This window comes from Nycticebus coucang, chromosome 9 (assembly GCF_027406575.1).
Source record: "Nycticebus coucang isolate mNycCou1 chromosome 9, mNycCou1.pri, whole genome shotgun sequence".
Taxonomy (NCBI): domain Eukaryota; kingdom Metazoa; phylum Chordata; class Mammalia; order Primates; family Lorisidae; genus Nycticebus; species Nycticebus coucang.
In genome coordinates, this window is record NC_069788.1 from 54,466,014 (window position 1) to 54,485,522 (window position 19,509).

Sequence of the window (19,509 nt, forward strand, 5' to 3'; positions counted from 1 at the left end):
ATAGTTTGAGAGAGGCAAATAATCAAAATTTATTGTTCTGTGTACTTAGGAAGCTTGTGTATTTGGGGGTAGTTATTTTTTAAAGGAAATGAATGGGAATCCACCCAGAGTGGACATAACAAACATTACTTTGATTCCTTGACCTCTCCTCACCCACTTAGTTGGCTTTTCATACTGGAATTTCTCCTATCTTATCTTGTTTCTTGAAACACTCCTTTTCTATAGATGTGCCAGGCTGTGCAATGAAGAATGGATTTGGAATTTCCTCTGTGTGCTTGTCTCTAGCTGATTGTTTGTAGTCCTTCCCAGAAGACGTTGATACCCTAGAAGGGTGATTATTTAGCAGATAATTTTGAAGGGAAAGGCTTACAAGCCTGCTTAGCCAGTTTCCAGACCAGTCTGCATTGTTATGTCAACCCATCAAACTTACAAGTTTCATTTGTACTCCTATTAACAGCCACTCCTGCATTTAAATCCCTAAATGGGTGTCATAATATCTGTAACTGCCTTACTTTATAAACCGTGCTTTGAAGGACTGGTCACAAATACATTCTTCAGTGTACACCAAAAATATGTGTGTAGGAACTAATTAAATACAGTAAAACTAGGTAAGTCAATTGGTTTGACACCTAAAATCAACCATGAGTCCAGTGCAGTGGCTCATGCTTATAATTCTAGCACTGTGGGAGGCCAAGGCAGAAGATCCTTTGAGCTCAGGAGTTTGAGACCAGCCTGAGCAACAGCAAGACACCCCCACCCCTCGCTTCCTGACTCTACTAAAAATATTGTCTTTTTTTTTTTTTTGACTCTACTAAAAATAAAAAAAATGAGCTGGGTATTGTGGCGGGCTCTTGTAGTCCTAGCTACTCCGGAGGCTAAGGCAGGAGGATCCCTTGAACCCAGGAAGTTTGAGGTTGCTGTGAGCTAGGCTGACGCCACTGTAGTCTACCCAGGGTGAGAGAATGAGACTTTGTCTCAAAATAAAAATAAAAAATGAAACCAACCGTGACAATTTTTCTTCTGATAAAGCTATGCCCTGTGTGACCTGTGCTGGGAATTGTGTTCTATGAAAGGCTGCTGTTGAGTTGTACTTGAGTCCAAGATTTTACCTGACCATGTGTAGGAGGAAATTTCTCCAACCTGAGTTGACAGCTAACCAGGCCAAACCTTTAAGTTCATTGTTGCTGACCAGTACTGATTTGATGAAAGGAATCTCACTCTCTTTTAACAGGTAACATATCTCACTCATGCCTGCATGGACCTCAAATTGGGAGACAAGAGAATGGTGTTTGACCCGTGGTTAATTGGTCCTGCTTTTGCCCGGGGATGGTGGTTGCTACATGAGCCTCCATCTGATTGGCTAGAGAGGCTGTGCCAAGCAGACCTAATTTACATCAGTCACATGCATTCAGACCACCTGAGGTAATGAAGCCCTGAGCACTCAACGCTTAAGAATTTGGCAGGAAAGGCTTACTTTGAAGTAGGTTCAGTTGGGATGATGAAAAGAGGGCTAAGAAAGACAAATACTTACATCTGCTTAGCAACTTTATCCTTTTAAAAATGTTTGCACACTTTATATCATTGTAAGTGAGGAAGGAGCTACTGTGGAAAGGAGTAGGTGGTTAATAACCTACCTCTCATTTCTCTAAGGCCACTCAGTACAAGTCTAGGCTTAATCAAAATTGATTTCCATTTTTAGTTCAACATTTATGGTATTAATCAGTGAAAGGCACACATTTTCTATAAAGGGCCAGAGGGTAAGTATTTTAGGCTTTGCAAGCCATATGGCTGTTGTCACAATGAGTATTGTAGCACAAAAGCAGCCACAGACAGTCCTAGATGAGACTGTGTTCCAATGAAACTTCATTTATGGAAATGACATGTGACTATCATGTACTTTTCATCTATTACAAAATTGTATTGTCCTTTTAATTTTCTTTACAACCATTTAAAAAGGTGAAAAACCATGCTTAGTTTGCAAGGTTGTACAAAACCAAGCAGCAGGTTGGATTTGTTGTCGTTTATAACATCCTAACACTGAGCTCCCAGTGTTTTAATCAACCTCATCCAGCACTTCACTGAAACCAGAGCAAGGGGATACTGAAGATAGGGGCTGAAACTTTCCTAACCCAGACAATAGAAAATGAGAGAAAAAGGAGAACTTTCACTTAAGAAACCACCCGTATTTACAAATGAACTGAGTTATCAGAAGAGGGAGTATCATATTTCTAATTCCTTTGCTTAATGATAGGGTCATGTTTCCTCTTCCTTGTTTTAAAGTTTTTATCACTTCTGATGGGTTACCAATATAAACACAAGCAATGCCCACAATGTTCTAATGAAGCAATTTCAAGTTTTTTTTTTCCTGTGACCTTACATGACAGAGTTTATACATAAGTCATATTTCAAATGAAATGCTCATGATTAGGGAGAATATGTTGGCTGCTGGTTACCTAGCTCCTTGCTTTTCTGTTCTAAAAAGTATGAGAACTCTAAGGCACGAACATGCTGGTTCTTTTTTTGTCTTAAGGAAATGGTTTAAAAATGTAATTAACTGATTTCATAACAAATTAACTGTAACGTACTTCATAATTGATCACAACCCACTAGGGTATAGTGGGACTACGATTAAAAATCTACTTTACATGATACTTTTGTCCCAACACAAACTCCTAGAAATAAATTTGCATAATTCAGGATTCTAAGAGTCCTGGGTTCATGTATTGTGTGACAACAGTAATGTGTGGTATTAACTTTTTTATAGCTTATATTGGCATAACTATATTACATACATGAAATGATTGCTTTTTAGTATCTGTTATAAGATGCAATTGCCCAAAGCCCTAATGAGCCCTAATGTTAGGGAAAGTAATAACATTTAATGCCATTTAGTCAAGTTAGTCCCCAACCACTGGCCTGAAAACTCTTTAGTTTCAAGAGCTTCTTCAAGCAAAATTGTCATGTATCAATACATCAGTTTTTAACTGTAATATCATTGGTTGTGCAATGTGTTGCAGGTAGTTTATTAGTAAGAAGCTGCGGAAGCTTATAATTTTTACTCCACTAAATCAATTTCCTTTGGCTCCTACCTTTTGACTCTTGCCTAGTCAGGAAGTAAACATTGAAGTCATCGCCTCTTCTTTCTGTGTGACCTCCATTTATTTACTGAATAAAACCTGCCTGACTAGTAAAAAGAAGGGAAAAAATGAACATACTTTAGTGAATAGTCTTTATTCAAAGAAATGTGATTTTATTATGTAAATAAAAATAAGTAGTAAATAGATGATGTTATTACTAAAAGCCAGTATGAATTATCAGCAGTTAAAAAAAATCACAAAGCCATAAACATCCATTTTAGAGTAATTTAACCTAATTCCCAAAGTCCTTTAAAATATAAGATTCAGTTGTTGAACCTAGAGATAGAAAGCACATTCAAAGAATCCTTGATTTTTTTTTTATAATCCTTTATTTCAGGAGGAAAAAAACCTATTGATTCCCCTTCTCCCTTCCTAATTCCTTACCCCTCTTCGCCTCACCCCTAACTACCAAATTCTACTTATTTGAATAGCTTTTAATACAGTACTGTTACTCAAATCAGTTATCAGTACAGCTGATAACTGCTGATGGGCAGTTTTTGTTTATTTTTTATTACGATTGTGTATCTTCTTTCCCTTGACATTATACTTTATGTATAAGTCTTATTCTTAAACCAGATAGCACATATATTAAATTTAGAAACTGTATTCTAATAGAAGGTATACTACGTTTATAATCAGAAGCCTGAAATTTGAATACCAATTTGCTATTTGTTAGTTCTATATTCTGAATATGCTTCCTCATGTACAAAAATCCCCCAAAAACCCTCAGAGCTTTTTCATAAGAATCAAAAAACATGGTGTGTGAAAGTGCCCAGCCCAATGTATGAAATACACTAGGTACCTAACTTTTTATTTATTATTCATCTTTTTACTGTATCCTATGTAAAAGTATAGTAATACTTTAATGTAATGAATGCATAATAAATAAATGTTGACGTATGTGTAGGCATTCAGAAACACTTCGATGACTGGAATCACTACAGTGTTAAATGTAGTTTTCCTCTACACTAAATTTTACTGTCTTGCCCAACTGGTAACCCTGACTCTCCTTTAAAGATAAAGAATACATTTTGCATATCAAAGTGTGACTTGAAAAGGTTGAACAACTGATCTCCTAAATGTTAGTGACCCACAGATTTTCTTGTCCTATACTATGTCCCACTCCTCTGTTTAACTACTGATTGAGGAATGTGAGGAAATGGAGCTCATGGAATTCTTCACCTGCCAGCAACCTCAGCAGCATGAGTATTTCTGCTCTGTGCCTTCTCTTAGAACTACCGCTACTCAAAGCAGCATTGGTGAGAAATGGAACTTGCATACTTGGTTGATGTACACACCATGGATTATAGGGTATTAGGTAGAGATGAATCTCCTAGGAAACTGCCCTCACCATTATAGTGAGCAGAAACTCTTCTCTGAGCTGGGCCTGGTTTTCAATTCCCTCTTTCTCAGGGAATTGAAATATGTTAGTGTAAGGAGCAGACTGTCTCTTGTACTAGATGACTCTAATTTTTAATTTTCAACCTTTCTATCCTTTGAATGCTAGTTACCCTACACTGAAGAAACTTGCTGAGAGAAGATCAGATATTCCTATTTATGTTGGAGACACAGAAAGACCTGTATTTTGGAATCTGAATCAGAGTGGTGTCAAGTTGACTAATATCAATGTGGTGCCATTTGGAATATGGCAGCAGGTCAGGAATTTGTTTTCTTCCTACACTTTCCAGTTATGCTTTGTGGGGTGAATTTTAGGCGACATAGTCACCTTAAGATTAAGAGGAAAAAATGGCCAAAATGGTCTGTCCATGGCACCGTGTAAACACAACCTTCATTTGAACTTCAAATGTTGTGCAGACTGACCTGGGTAAAGATGGGTTTCTTTCCATTTATCACTAGTTTAACTCTATAATACAGGAAGTAAATCTAGTTCTGAACAGAAGGATTTTGAAAAGTTTAAAATCTAATTGATTAGTCTTTTCAAAACAGGAGATAACTTTTTAAAATACTGAATTAAAAGCAAATTGACATCAGAATTGTTGGTTTTATTGTTAAATTCCAGGTGGACAAAAATCTTCGATTCATGATCCTGATGGATGGTGTTCATCCAGAGATGGACACTTGTATTATCGTGGAATACAAAGGTACTCTTTCATCCTCATAAAAAATGAAAAATATTCTTGGGAAGAAGGATAGTAATAGCTATGTGAAATTTCATCCTGTGTTCATTTTCTTCTGTGTTCATTTTGAGAGAATATATCTCTGACTTTGAAAACTGAGCTATCTTTCAGATTGATTACAAATTACCAGTGACATAGACTATGTAGTGACAGGTGCAAAGCTTTTTTTCATAAGACAACAGGTATTTTATATTTTTCCTATAGCAATTCCTTCGAGACTACACTTATTAAATAAATTTACTTTTGTTTCTCTTACCTTGAAATATTATCATGTAATACAATCGTACACTTCTGTGTCTCATATGAAAAGATGACCTTACTGTCCCAACAATCATTTGGATATGAGCTTTGCATGGAATTTGCAAAAGGTAGAGGGATTTTTGTTTATCCCGTCACTCTTCCCTAATCCTTTGAGCCCAACATCTAAAGATGGTTGATTGAAGAAAACAATTTACTTATGATCCAGAATGGAATGTAAGATACCCAGAATCTATAAGTCAAATGAAATGAATTTATTCACTTAAAAATTCAGAACATACTATCAAAGCCTTTAGATTTTGAAATCTTACTCTCTCTGTTTTTCCTTGGACGTAAGCAATTCTTCTGTAAGCAGGTAAGTCAGATTATATAGACTTTTGTCAACTTGAGAATTCAAACTGTGGTGTTCAGGATTTCACTTTTAATGTGCATATCACTTTGTTTCTCCACAGGTCATAAAATACTCAACACTGTGGACTGCACCAGACCTAATGGGGGAAGGCTGCCTATGAAGGTGGATCTAATGATGAGTGATTTTGCTGGAGGAGCCTCAGGCTTTCCAATGACTTTCAGCGGTGGAAAATTTACTGGTAATATTTTTTATGAAAGTAATACCAACCATCAGGCATGGCACTTTGCTAAATGCTGTGAGAACAAATGCAAAGGTAATTGGACATGGTCCCTCCCCACAAGAAGTCTACAATCTTATTGGGAAAATAGACTTCTAAACAGCAGATAATTACAAAATTAAGTTTCCAGCTCAAAATGTAAGGATGGAGCATAAAGGAAACACTGAGATTAGGGAGCAACTCAGAAGGAGCCACAGAAAAGCATCATTGGATTCAGTGTGCAGAACATAGAACAGAACAGGCAAGCTGGAAAGTTGGTTATCCAGGCTCCAGTGCTTTTGGATGTGTGTACCTGGTATGGCTGCATCCCCTGGGGCCTGTGAAATGGCTCACAGGAGAGCCAGAGGAGAGCTCTTTAGGGCCAAGGGTGGTTCTGGGGTGGGCACAGGGAAAAGTGTGCATCTTCAACACTTGCTTTGTAAGTGCTCAGTCTATGTCCAATTAGTAAATTAATATTTCTGGTAAGTGATCCTGTCTAACAATGTGGCAGAAAATGCTGTATTTGCAGTCTGAGGCTCACCTCTGTCCAGTTCCTTGCTTTCTTCTACAGGTCTATATTCATTGCCTCTTAGAGTGTATAACCATGTGGGAGACAGAGGGAAAAGTCTGTCCTTAAGGAGTTAAAAATGTGCAAAATATACTTAATAAAGTTTAATTAGAATAATCTCATTCTTGTTTGGGTGTGTATGAGTGAGTGTATGCCTGTGCATTTAAAAAGGTTTTGGAATGTGCCAAAATGTTAATAGTGGTTACCACGGGGTAATGAGTAACTCTGATTTTTTTCTGTGACCTTGTTTGTCTTTGTCTAATTTTTATAACAACAAAATGGTAACAGCTCCCTGGCCCTGTGACCTGTATACTCTGAGTCCTGCCTAATTCCTCAAGTTCATTTACTGCCTGTCTATCCAATGCTTGCTATAGATCAGCCCACATTGTCCTTCTTTTTGTTTCTCAGATCCAAAATATCAGGTGCATATGTGCCCTGAGTCTTTGCACTTGCTGTTTCCACTGCCTGGAATGCTCTTGGCTCTGGTCTTCACATGATGGGCAACTTTTCATCCATGTCTCAACTCAAATGCCATCTCTTCATTGACCACCCTAAAGATGCCCTGCATGCCCCCCACCACCCCACCCACTCTGTCTTCTCTTACCCCATTTTATTTTCTTTGTAGCACATCACTCTTCACAATGACTTTATTTATTTACTTGTTCATTATTTGCTTCTCTGACTAGAAGAATACTCCATGAAAGAAGGGACTTGCTTTGTCTTGTTCACCACTTTATTCCTGGTGCCCAAAACTATGTCTGCTACATAGTAAGTGCACAGTAAATATTGGTTGAATGAATGAAGGAGCAAATGAACAGCTCTTCCATTTACAGAGGAAGTAACAGATGAGAAGTTAGGGAGTTTCCTCAAGCCTGCACACCAGGAATCATGATTTTGATCCTCAGTCTAACTGACTCCAGTGTCATAATCTAAATCACTGTCATTGCCAGATTATGTTGAACATGCTTTATTTTATGATCCTCTAAAATGATAAAGCAATTTTTATGTTAGCAAAGACTTGACATGTCAACAATTAAAAACTTAAAAAGTTTACACATATAAGGTGACATTATGCTGCCTGTGTTTTCAGCTAGACTCTGAATGAATTACCATACACAAGGAGAAAGCTCAGTGCCAGTACTGTTGGGTGTCCTGGCAACCAGCTGAAATTTTCAAGATAAAGTGGGGGGAAATCCTCCACTAGTGATACAGAACTTTGCTCTATTTCTGCTTTAGCTGTCTATCAGTTTTATCCCTTGAGATAATTCTGATCTGCTAGAACATTTGTTTTCTGTGATTTCTGGGCCAAAGAAATGCTAATCCAAATTCTGCTATTTCAGAGGAATGGAAAGCCCAATTCATTAAAACAGAAAGGAAGAAGCTCCTGAACTACAAGGCTCAGCTGGTGAAGGACCTGCAACCCCGAATTTATTGTCCCTTTGCTGGGTATTTTGTGGAATCCCACCCATCAGACAAGTATGGATAGACATTTTGTATAAAACTTTTATGCATAAGTTAAAGTATGAGTGACTTTTCTGTGAATGCAATGTGACCAGAAAGAAAATGATTAATAAGAGTCTAGAACTTTTTGACAAGTTGCCAGAGAACACTACATGAATAAAAGCCACACTTGGCAGCCAGAGTGACTTCAGATAGATATTCTCTGAAAGGATCCTGGAAAAGAGGAAAGAAAGTGACATTATTATGTGTCACAAAGTGAACTGGGGCTTTTAACTAAGTTGTCTAAATTAATCCCCCAATGGGACTGTGAGGAAGGTGAGATTATACCTCTTTTGCTGATGGGGACTTGAGTGAGACTTTAGAAGTGTCGGTAAACTTAGAAGGGCAAAGGGACTTGTCCAAAGTCACCTTGTTGGAAATACGAATTGAAAAGTGAACCATGGTATGGTTAGTTCCCAAGTGCTTTTCTTTACTCTGTACTGCATCCTGGAATAGAATTGTCATTATCAAATTAAAGTTGTCTTCTCATATTTTGGGGTATCTTATGTCTTGAAGTAATATAACTTCTGCAAATGATATAAATCATCACCAATTTATGGAACTGTAAAAAGAAGTAAGAGACAGTGAATTCAATGATTTTGTGCTCTTTGCCAATTGGTTAAGTCACTAAAGACCTATACTCTTAATTCCAATTCAAGATTTTCTTGAAACCAAAAAAAAAAAAAAATGCTTGCCAAATATTCAGGAATGAAAGACAAAATCAGGCAGTATGATTTATGTTTTCTCATTGATAACACTAAGAATATAGAAAAGCTAATAACTCTGGGAGTTCATGGCCAGAGAGCTGCACTGGGCTAGACCAGCCACTTGGTGGCCAAGTGGAAGACCAAGTTGTCCAAGAACTTGCTACACATGAAGTTCATACAAAGCGGACTGGACTCTGAAACCAAAATTAGAAGAGGAAGGAAAGAAAATAACAGGTGAAGGGCACTGATACTTGGACTTGCCAGCCCTGAGAAAGAGAATTTCATAATAGAAGAGCAGAGCTGCTTCTTATGTGAAGATCTTCTCTATGGAGGAATGTCTTTTAGAGGGTTTAACCCTGAGGTTGAGAAAGTAATGCTTCAGATGAAGGCTGAAAACAAAGCAGAAGTTGTTGAAGATGAAACAGAGGAAGTCGATGTGTCAGATGAAGAAACGACTAGAAGATATGACACCTTTGTGGGGACAATTGGGAAAAAGTTTGCCAAGAAGAGAGACCATGCCAATTATGAAGATGAAAATGGAGATGTAACACTGATTAAAACAAAGATGATGTTCTTGAAGTCCCAAGGTTAAAAGCGATGCCTTAGGTCACAGTGGTTCTTAACCTTCCTAATGCTGCGGCCCTTTCATACAGTTCCTATGGGTCGCAACCCACAGGTTGAGAATCGCTGCTGGAGATGGCTCAGGGATGGCTTGTGAATGTTAGCAGCATATTTTAGAACTCATCCTGATGGTGTCTTCATAGTTATTGATACTATAATGTCTATTTGTAAAGAGATGTATAATTCAGGAAGCTGTATTCAGATGTATAATTCTGCAACAGATGTGTGATAGACGTTATATATCCTTTGCTTAATGGTATTCATTGAGTAAATTTCTAGCCCTTGATCTTCAAATGTACATTTGGTACAGGGTTACTTCCTAAAGATTTGTTGACCTCAGATTTTTTGTTTTTCAGGTTTTTTATGTAGTTCTCCAGTCACTGACTTTGAATTGACTCATATAAATTAATATCAATGTTTTAAAAAAAAACTTTGAAGTTATAATGAAAGGAAAAGCATTGTATTAATTTCTTTTTCTTTTCTTTCTTTTTTTTTTTTTTTGAGACAGAATCTCACTATGTCACACTCAGTAGAGTGCTGTGGTGTCACAGCAACTTCTAACTCTTGGGCTCAAGCGATCCTCTTGCCTCAGCCTCCTGAGTAGCTGGGACTATAGGGGCGGGTCACAACGCCCAGCTATTTTTAGAGACAGTGTCTCACTCGCGCTCAGGCTGGTCATGAACCTGTGATCTACCACATCTGGCCTTGTATTAGTTTCCTGTGGCTGTCATACAAAGGAGCAAAAATTGGGTAGTTTAGAACAACAAAAATGTATTGCCTCATAGTTGTAGAGGCCAGAAGTCTGAAATCAAGGCATGGACAGGACCGTACTAAAATTGCTAGGCCGCTGAGGAGTCATGTGACCCGAGTAATGTGGCCACTGCCCCGCCAGAGCCATTAGACGGCCAAGGTCAGGTGTGCAGGAGGGGTCCGGGCCTGGGGCGATGTGGTCCCTGAGCCAGCGCCTGTGGACTCCCCGCTCCCGCGTGGCCCCAGCAGCCCCAGGCTAAGGAGTCACGAGGCCTCTCAAGCTGCCACCATGAAGCCGCAGAAGGACTTCACACCGCTCACGCCATCGAGTGCGCACTGAATGACAAGCTGTATGAAAAGCGGAAGATGGCAGCACTGGAGATTGAGAAATTCCTGGAAGCTAGTGCAGGAGTTGGTGGCCCAGAACAACACGGTGCAGACCAAGCGCGTGATCCAGACGCTGTCTCTGGAGTTCACCCCCAAGCCAGAAAAGGGGCCTCATCGTCCTGGCCGTCTGCTCCATCGCCCTGGGCAAGGACTCAGGGCCGTACCTGAAGGTGCTGATTGAGCTGGTGCTGACCTGTTTCTATGGCACGGACAGCAGGCTGCGCTACTATGCCTGCGAGGCGCTCTACAATGTCAAGGTGGCCCGCTGCACCATGCTACCCCACCGCAATGTGCTCTGCGACGGGGTGAGCAAGCTGGCTGCTGGCCCAGACCCCACCGTAAAAAGTGGATCTGAGCTCCTGGACTGCCTAGACATCGTGACAGAGAGCAGCCGGTTTGACCTGGTAGGCTTCATCCCCTTGTTGTGGGAGAGGATTTATTCCAACAGCCAGTACACCTCGCTGTTCATCATTTCCTGGGACACCTGCAGCGCAGAGAAAGGCTGCTTCCACAAGGTCCCCTTCCCCCTGCTCAGGCCCAGAGGATCCGTGAGGAGAAGAGTTTCTCCTGCTGGTGTGACCTCCCCTCCTGCTGTCTTCCTCTGGGGTCAGATCCTGGTTCTGGAGTCCATGCCAGACATCAACCTGCTGGACTACTTGGGGGGAGATCCTGGATGGATTATTCCAGGTGCTGGGTGACAACAGCAAAGAGATTAGGAAAATGTGTGAAATTGTTCTTGGAGAATTCTTGAAAGAAATTAAGAACCCTCTAGTGTTAAGTTTGCCGAGATGGCCAACATTCTGGTGATCCACTGCCAGACCACAGACGACCTAATCCAGCTGACCACCACGTGCTGGATGTGGGAGTTCATCCAGCTGGCTGGTCGTGTCATTCTGCCCTATTCTTCTGGGATCCTGACTGCCATCTTGCCCCGCCTGGCCTACCATGACTGCAAGAAAAGCATCAAGGAGGTGGCCAATGTATGCAACCAGGGCCTGATGACGCTGAGCCAGACGAGCCGAAGCCAGTGCTCCAGAAGCAGACTGGAGCACCCGGAAGTCTCCCTGCAAGGGGGGGGGGGGGGGCGACAGGCAACGGAGGCACAGTTGGTTCTTGTGACTCCAGCTTCAGGAGTGGCATCAGTGTCTTCACTCAAGCCAGCACTGAGAGAGCCCCAGTGACCCTGCACCTCAACGGGATTGTGCAGGTCTTGAACTGCCATCTCAGTGACGTGGCCATTGGGATGCTGACCAGGATTTCTGAAGCGGCTCTACCGCCTGTAAAAACTCCTCGGAAGATGTTTCGGCACACGGACGGCCTCTTCCCCATCCTGCTGCACACGCCCTCGGATGAGTCCAATGAGGTGTCTTGAAGAATCTGGAGGTGCTGGCTGAAATTGTTTCTTCCTATGCAGGCCAGACAGATGACCCAGGCCCCCTGAATGGCCCTGACCTCCGGGTCAGCCACTCAGAGCTCCAGGTGCCCACCCTCAGCAGGGCCTGCCTGCCCACCACTCCTGACAGGGGGCCCTGCATTCAGGGAGCCCTGAGGACTGACTGGAAGAGGGGCAGCAGCTGAGAGAGGCGTCCTGCGGGGGACAGTCAGAGGAGCCTTAGGTGTCTGCCCTCAGCTCCCCACCCCAGGAAGCAAGTGCCACGTCACCTTCTTTCATACTCAGAATGGTGGCCCAGAAAGCTGTCTGGGGCAGCACAGCCTCAAGGCAGGGCCAGGACACCTGTATCTCCCAGACTCTCAGCAACCTGCCCTTCATCTGTAGGGGTTTCTTCTCTTCCTCCTGGGCACAGAGAAAGTTGATGACTGTGAAATAGGTTCCCACTTGTGGGAAGGATGGGCCAGGACACTGCTGTGGGCAGCTGGGACAGGAGAGAGAGGGGTGTGTGCCCTGAGATGTCCCTGGAAGGCCTGCAGTATCACACCCTTTCCTTTGCTTAGGAGCAAGGGCTGGAGGAACCATATGGCAGAGCACTCTGATCCCAGCTCCTGGCCCTGCCAAGTTAGGTGGTGGAGACTCTTGCCTCAGCTCACCAAGACTGTCATATTGGCTCACATCAGCCAGGGACCTGGAATTCACAGAAAAACAGCAATGTATGCCAGATGGGAAGAAACTCCATCCTGGAAGGAACACCAAGGAAGTGCCTGCAGCCAGTAACACTTCATGCTTCAAGAATCTACAACATCATAGCCAGGGAGTTATGTGGGGGAAAAAATGAGAAGACGCCACAACTCTGCACCCTAAGCTCTTAACCTCAGACCTATATGTGTGTTTCAAGGAGTGTGGGAACCTCCAGACAGACCCACATGTATTCACATGTGTGCGTGCACAGCTGGCATCAGCATTTACAGACAGGTCCACAGTTTTAAATGGTCAGCTCAAACCAGTAACAGAAGATTGGTGGAAGCCAGAGCTTGCCTTGTCCTCTCTCCTGTCTCTACTGCCTGGGAGGGCATACACCAGGCATCAAGGACGTGTAGAGTGGTGTTTAGGCCAGAAAGCATGCAGGAAGTGTGCACTTATTCTGTGGTTAGCTCCACTTCCCCAGACTGCTGCTCAGGCATGCAAGGGGGCCATTCTGTCTGTTTCCATCTGGCCATGCACATGGACAAGGCCAGATGCTTTTCCTGTTTGGGTCTTCCTCTCTCCTCTGGCTCTTGGGAGCACAGCTTTGAGAACTTGGCAGGCTGCAGTGCTGTATTCCTTTAGGGCAGATCACCCCAACTCTGTGAAGGGATTTTTCTGGAAACCAAAGGAGGCAGGGAGCAAGCAAAGATGAATTCAGCAGCATTTGTTGGAAACCAGGGGCCCCGCCAGTGCATTATGTCTGTAAACCGAAAAGGTGCAGATCACACACGGCATAGGGGATGCGAGATCCATCACATGCCTAGATGGCTGCTGTGTTGGCCTGAATGCTCCTACGAAGTCAGTGGTCCCAGGGCCCTGGGAAGCAGAACTGTTCACATGGGATTTTCCTCTCACCTGGCCTAGCATCAACATCTCGCCCTCCTGCACCAAATGTTGTGGGCAGAGGCCCAGGTCTCACTTCTCCCGCCCCACCTGCCCCATCTCTGACTGGTACAGAGCCCCAGGAGTGAGGAGAGTCACCTCAGGGGCAGTCAGGAGGAAGAGCTACCTGGGCAGGTGGCTATAGGGAAGCTGGCAGATGGACACCCCCTCTTCCTGTCTCCTAACCATGAGTTTCCCGCGACTCTGCTCCTTTTGTCCTTTCTCTGCTCAGGGGGTTCTGCAGAGCCCTGCCAAGCTCTGGGGAAGTGGGGAGGATGAGCAGGCCCACAGGCCACCCTGGGCCTGAGCTTGCACAGAAAGCTCAGCAGGACCGAGGAGGCCTCTGGGATCAGTCCCTCGCTGGAGACATGCCTGTGCTTCTGGGGCCTGGGCATCTCTGGCTGCCAGGGAGGGAGCAGCCAGGCCTGGTGAGATCCAACCAGCCTTCAGCATCCATGGCTAAATGCAGCAGCAGTGTGGCAATCTAGGGCTGCACTGGGCCCCTAAGCCCAGTCTCCCCTGACTTTTCCTGCCCTCCACAGGGCCCATCTTTGGAGGGGTGAAAGCTGCTTGTATGAGCATAACCCGGAGAACACCCTGGTCTAAGATGCTTTTATCCCTACCTCTAAAAACGGGCAAAAATGAAATGCTCTGATTTGGTTTCATTCCTTATAGTCCAGGCCCGTGTGGCCAAATGTCAGCAGCATCTTTTTTTTTTTTTTTTTTTAATGGGTTAATATGAGAGTACATATGATTAGGCTACATTATTTGTGTCTATAAGATCAAGTCCAAAGTCTGAGTTTTTTGCCCAGGAAGCATGCCATACACCCTTACATTGTACCTGATAGGAGGGAACTGATTGAGTCCCCCTCCCCCTTCTTGAATTTAATTGTTTTCCTCTTGTGTGACCCTGTAGTTGTTGGTTACTATTTTCAGATTAGTACTGAGTACATGGGATGCTTGCTTTTCCATTTTTGAGATACTTTACTTAGGAGAATGTTCTCCAAATTCATCTAGGCAAATACAGAAGATGCAGTCATAAATAAATAAATAGAAGTGCTAGGGAAGACTATGTTCCAGGACTTTGTCCTAGCTTCTGGTTCCCTCAGACATTCCTTGGCTTATAGAGAGCCATCTTTTTCTTTGTGTTTATTCACATAGCATTTTCCCTTTGTGCAGATCTCTGTGTCCAAATTTTCTGTTTTTATAAAGACATCAGTTGTGTTGGATTAGGGTCCACCTACCTGAGCTCGTTGTAAATTGATTATGTCTTTAAAGACCCTCTCTCCAAATCAGATCATATTCTGAGGTATTAGGGGTTAGGACTCCAGTGCCTCATTTTTGAGGGGAAAACAATTCAATTCAAAACAAGGAATAATGTTAAAATTGAAACTTTTTATAGCACAAATTAATGATTTTGTACATTCTTCTAAAATAGGCCAATACGCAGGTTTTATTTATAACCACCAGTATTAAAATTCTCTGCAAAATTGCAAGAATACTTTGAAGAGTGTTTCATTAGTGTTGACAAGCTATAGCTGCATTTTGGTTTATGTAATACCCCTTTGAATTCAATGTTAATACATAGTATTAATGAGTTGACACAAGAGTTAGTAAATTTATTGAACATGAATAGACATAATTTTGAAACTGAGAAGCTTTTGCTTCAAAGTCAGATCAATCCTTTTAAAAAATGAACCAGTTGTGTCAGTGTGGATTTGAATATTTCATGAAAATAAGTTTTTGGTACTTGATTCTTTTGTTGGAAAACTTTTAAGTATGTATGGAACAACTAGAGCATGTGAATCTACTTTTTGAATTTAAATTTTATGAAATCTAAATACCAATCAAATATATCTGATAAAATTTTAGTATATGGATTGAGAGGTACTCTATATTTAAAAAATGCATTGGATTCAAGAGACTTGATATACAAAAAAGAGTGCACAACATCTCGTAATCATTTTAAGAATTCATCATTTATTGAAATAATATTTTGGTTGGATTTAATTCAGTAAAATCTATTCATTTTCCCTGATATTTCATACTCTGTAAATGTTGCTACTATAAAATTTAAAATTACATATGTGCCTTGCATTGTCTTTCTTTCTTCTTTCCTTTTTTTTTTTGAGACAGAGTCTCACATTGTCACACTAGAGTAAAGTGCCATGGTATCACATCTCACAGCAACCCAAAATTCCAGCTCAAGAGCTTCTCTTGGCTTCAGCCTCCCAAGGAGCTGGGACCACAGGCACTTACCATTACACCTGGCTAATTTTTCTTTTCTTTTCTTTTTTTTTTTTTTTTTTAGTAAAGATCAGGTCTCACTCTTGCTCAGCTCTTGAATTCCTGAGCTCAAACAATCCACTCAACTCAGCCTCCTCGAGTGCTAGAACTATAGGTGTGAGTCACCACGCCTGGCCCTCCATTATATTTCTTTTACACAGAGTTCAGCTTGAGAGTTTAATAATTTTAGGCATCATAGACCTATTAATAAAATAGAATCTCAGCTATGTAGAACTTCTAGGAACTTGGGCATTTGGGATGGAAGTGCCTTCTCAAAAAGAATATTAGAATTAATTTATCTTTTTTTCATACTATGGAATCATTATTTAAAAGTTTCAGAATCTGATATAACAGTTTAATGTTCACATGGTCTACCAAAGAATATTATACCACGATATAGTAGTGTCCATTGAGCTGTTTGCCCCTGCACTAAATAGCCCCAGGCAATAAAACTTTATGTCTACTTGTTATAGATTTGCTAAGAGGCTGTCAGTAATCATTCTTCACTTCTATAATAGATCTTTACCAGCAGCCTCCATACTCCTTTTTGATTTGCTGTTTCTAGTTACCTAAGTATAGTAAAACTCTGAGTTGTCCACCCATGGGACTGTAACAAAATGGTCAACACACCTTAGTGGTCAACATAAAATACTAGGCCTACATGATACATGCATGTCCAGTCTATGAAAATTAGATCAACTTAATGTGGTGGTCAATGTAGGGAGATGGGCAGCTATGGAGTTCTACTGTAATTAAAAGTCAAAAATTGACTTAACGTTGCTTCTTGTACACATATGATGAGCAAGGCCCTGAGCAGTTTTCTTTATGGAAGAAATTTGTAATTACAAACTTAGTTCATGCATAGTTGTTGTACTTAAAAGGTCCTTTTATAATTTATAATATTTTTAATTAGTTCTTCATTATAGTCTCTATAACCAAGTTCCAGATCCTTGAAATGATATTATACTCCACTACTAAACAGCTAAATCAGTTGTTACGTATTTTAAGTTAAAAAAAATTTTTTTTAGATATACTTTTTCCTAAGTAAATTCCTACTTTGAAGTATAGCACTTACAAAAGGAATTTTTGGAAGTGCTGGATAAGCATAGGTATAAAGTGAAAGAATGTGTCCTTCTAAAAAACATTTGTAGCTTTAAAAATAAATCAGAAACAAATTTTCCACAAGAAACTTAAAGCCATTAAAAGAGGAATGAAATTTAAGAGCTTTTGATCACAACAGAGACATCACCTATTATCTTTTATTCATGCACATTTAACTATGAGGAACAAAAGGTAGAGTAGGAATGGTGACGTTAGACAGCAAATGAAGGACTTGGTGAGCCAGGGAAGGGTGATCTGTGTTGGGTGACAGTGGTGCCAAGACCAGTTAGCTTTCCCAGCATTGCTAGAAGTTAATGGTCCAGAGGAACTTTTCTAAGGCTCTTCAGTTACCTAAAGAAACTAGCAAGTCTCAACTCAATCTTGATGTAGAGCTAATTGCAATCAGGTAAAGTAACAAAAAAGCATTTCTGTACTTCCCTGCCCTCTAGAACTTGACCCTCTAGAAAAATGTTCCCACAATGTAGTTACATCTGCATAATGGCTTAATATAGAGAAAACAAAACAAATTTGCCATTGTGCTAATCACGCCATGCACCTGGGAATAAACTTTCTTACATGGGAATGTTCTTATTGCTCAGGTACATTAAGGAAACAAACACCAAAAATGACCCACGTGAACTCAACAATCTTATCAAGAAGAAATCTGATGTGATAACATGGACCCCACAACCTGGAGCCATCCTTGACCTGGGTAGGATGCTAAAGGACCCAACAGACAGGTTTGGCTTAAATATTTATAGAGGATTAAAATGCTTTATGAATTTTTCAATATTATGAGAAAATAAAGGGTTCACCTCTGGTCTCTTGACAGATCCCTATTTTGCTTTTTATGCAGTAAGATCCACATACCACTTTTTAAAAATAGAAATCTTACTATTTAAATAAAACAAACTATCCAGTAATTATCTCTCAAATCTAAGAAAACTGAGTCATTTTCTAAGTTTTTCATCCTACATAATAGTTACTTAAATGTTTTCCCCATCTCAAAACCTTACCAGAGACTAAGGAGTGAGAAAGGAAAATATTAAAGACTATTGATACAGCTCAAAAATTGTTTTGTTTAAGTAAAAAGCAATGAACAAGAAAGTGAGTTTTCACATCAGTGCAAACATTACCCTATGGCCTATTCCATGGACAGTTCATTTGAACAAGTAGCAATACACACTGAAAGAACAATTCAAGGAAAGTTAACATTAGTATCACAAACTTATATATATATATATATATATATATTTTTTTTTTTTTTTTTTTTTTTTTTTTTTTGTAGAGACAGAGTTTCACTTTATGGCCCTCGGTAGAGTGCCATGGCATCACACAGCTCACAGCAACCTCCAACTCCTGGGCTTAAGCGATCCTCTTGCCTCAGCCTCCCGAGTAGCTGGGACTACAGGCGACAAACTTATATTTTTGAATACTTTGTCTTGAGCCAAATGAAACCACAATGGACTATTGAGAAAGTGACTAAACATTTTGGAGAGTGGTTTTGGAGAGTGGTATATACAATTACCAAAAGTGGTATACACAGTTACCTCTCCCTGCCTTACAGGCCATTTCATCTTTTTCCCATGTCAAAGGAAGTATCATATCTGCTCAATTCGCCTTCATTAATCTCTTACAAAGCTATTGCTCATCTCCACCCTCTTTTGTCCTGGCCTCAATTTTGCCTCTGCCTCTTCCAGTTTCTCACCCGAATCCCTTTTTTTTGAGACAGAATCTAACTGTGTCGCCCTCAGTAGAGTGCCATGGCATCATACCTCACAGCAACCTCTAGCTCTTGGGCTTAAGCGATTCTCTTACCTCAGCCTCTCAAGTAGTTGGGACTACAGGCGTTTACCACAACGCCCAGCTATTTTTATTACAGTTGTCATTATTATTTAGCTGGCCCAGGTCGGATTCGAACCTGCCAGCCTTGGTGTATGTGGGTGGCGCAGAAACCACTGTGCTACGGGTGCCGAGCCTCTCAACCTGAATTCTTGCAGTGGCCTCTGACTTGTGTCTGTGCCTCCTCACCCATTCCCCAGGGTTTTCAATTTGCTGGTCACAGCCTATTAGCAGGTCATAAAATCAGTGTCATTGCTCACAACCAGCCTTTAAAATAAATTACATAGAATAGAATGGAATGGAATAGAATAGAAAATACCTGAGGGAACTGTGTATGACAAGGAAATTACTTCATGAAAATTTTGTTTCACCGGTGCCCTTGGTATGCAGACCTCCAGGTAAAATGTAGTTGTAATGTAGTTTTTTGGGGAATCATAGGCAAAAATGTTTGAAACCCCCCCCCACTCTATTGCTGAAAAAGAAATCTTTCTAAAATGTAAAACTCTTCCTATTCCTTCCTACTTAAAATTCTTTAGGCTATCCTCAGCACCTCCAAGATAAAAGTCTTTTTTTTATTTTCCAGG

At 41.0% G+C, this 19,509-nt stretch overlaps 1 protein-coding gene and 2 pseudogenes across 10 annotated transcripts in view; all 3 read left to right on the forward strand.

Annotated features, from left to right (window-relative positions):
- LOC128593294 (cytidine monophosphate-N-acetylneuraminic acid hydroxylase) overlaps positions 1–19,509 on the forward strand; it is a 182,699-nt gene that overhangs the window by 134,296 nt on the left and 28,894 nt on the right. For all 10 annotated transcript variants that reach the window (XM_053601183.1, XM_053601184.1, XM_053601189.1 and 7 more), the window contains 6 exons: positions 1,232–1,422; positions 4,645–4,792; positions 5,158–5,239; positions 5,986–6,123; positions 8,050–8,185; positions 17,683–17,823. In XM_053601183.1, coding sequence (XP_053457158.1) covers positions 1,232–1,422; positions 4,645–4,792; positions 5,158–5,239; positions 5,986–6,123; positions 8,050–8,185; positions 17,683–17,823 — 836 coding nt within the window. The remainder of the gene's footprint in view (positions 1–1,231; positions 1,423–4,644; positions 4,793–5,157; positions 5,240–5,985; positions 6,124–8,049; positions 8,186–17,682; positions 17,824–19,509) is intronic.
- Positions 8,232–9,508, forward strand: LOC128593782 (M-phase phosphoprotein 6-like; annotated as a pseudogene).
- On the forward strand, positions 10,577–17,759 carry LOC128593296 (protein VAC14 homolog; annotated as a pseudogene).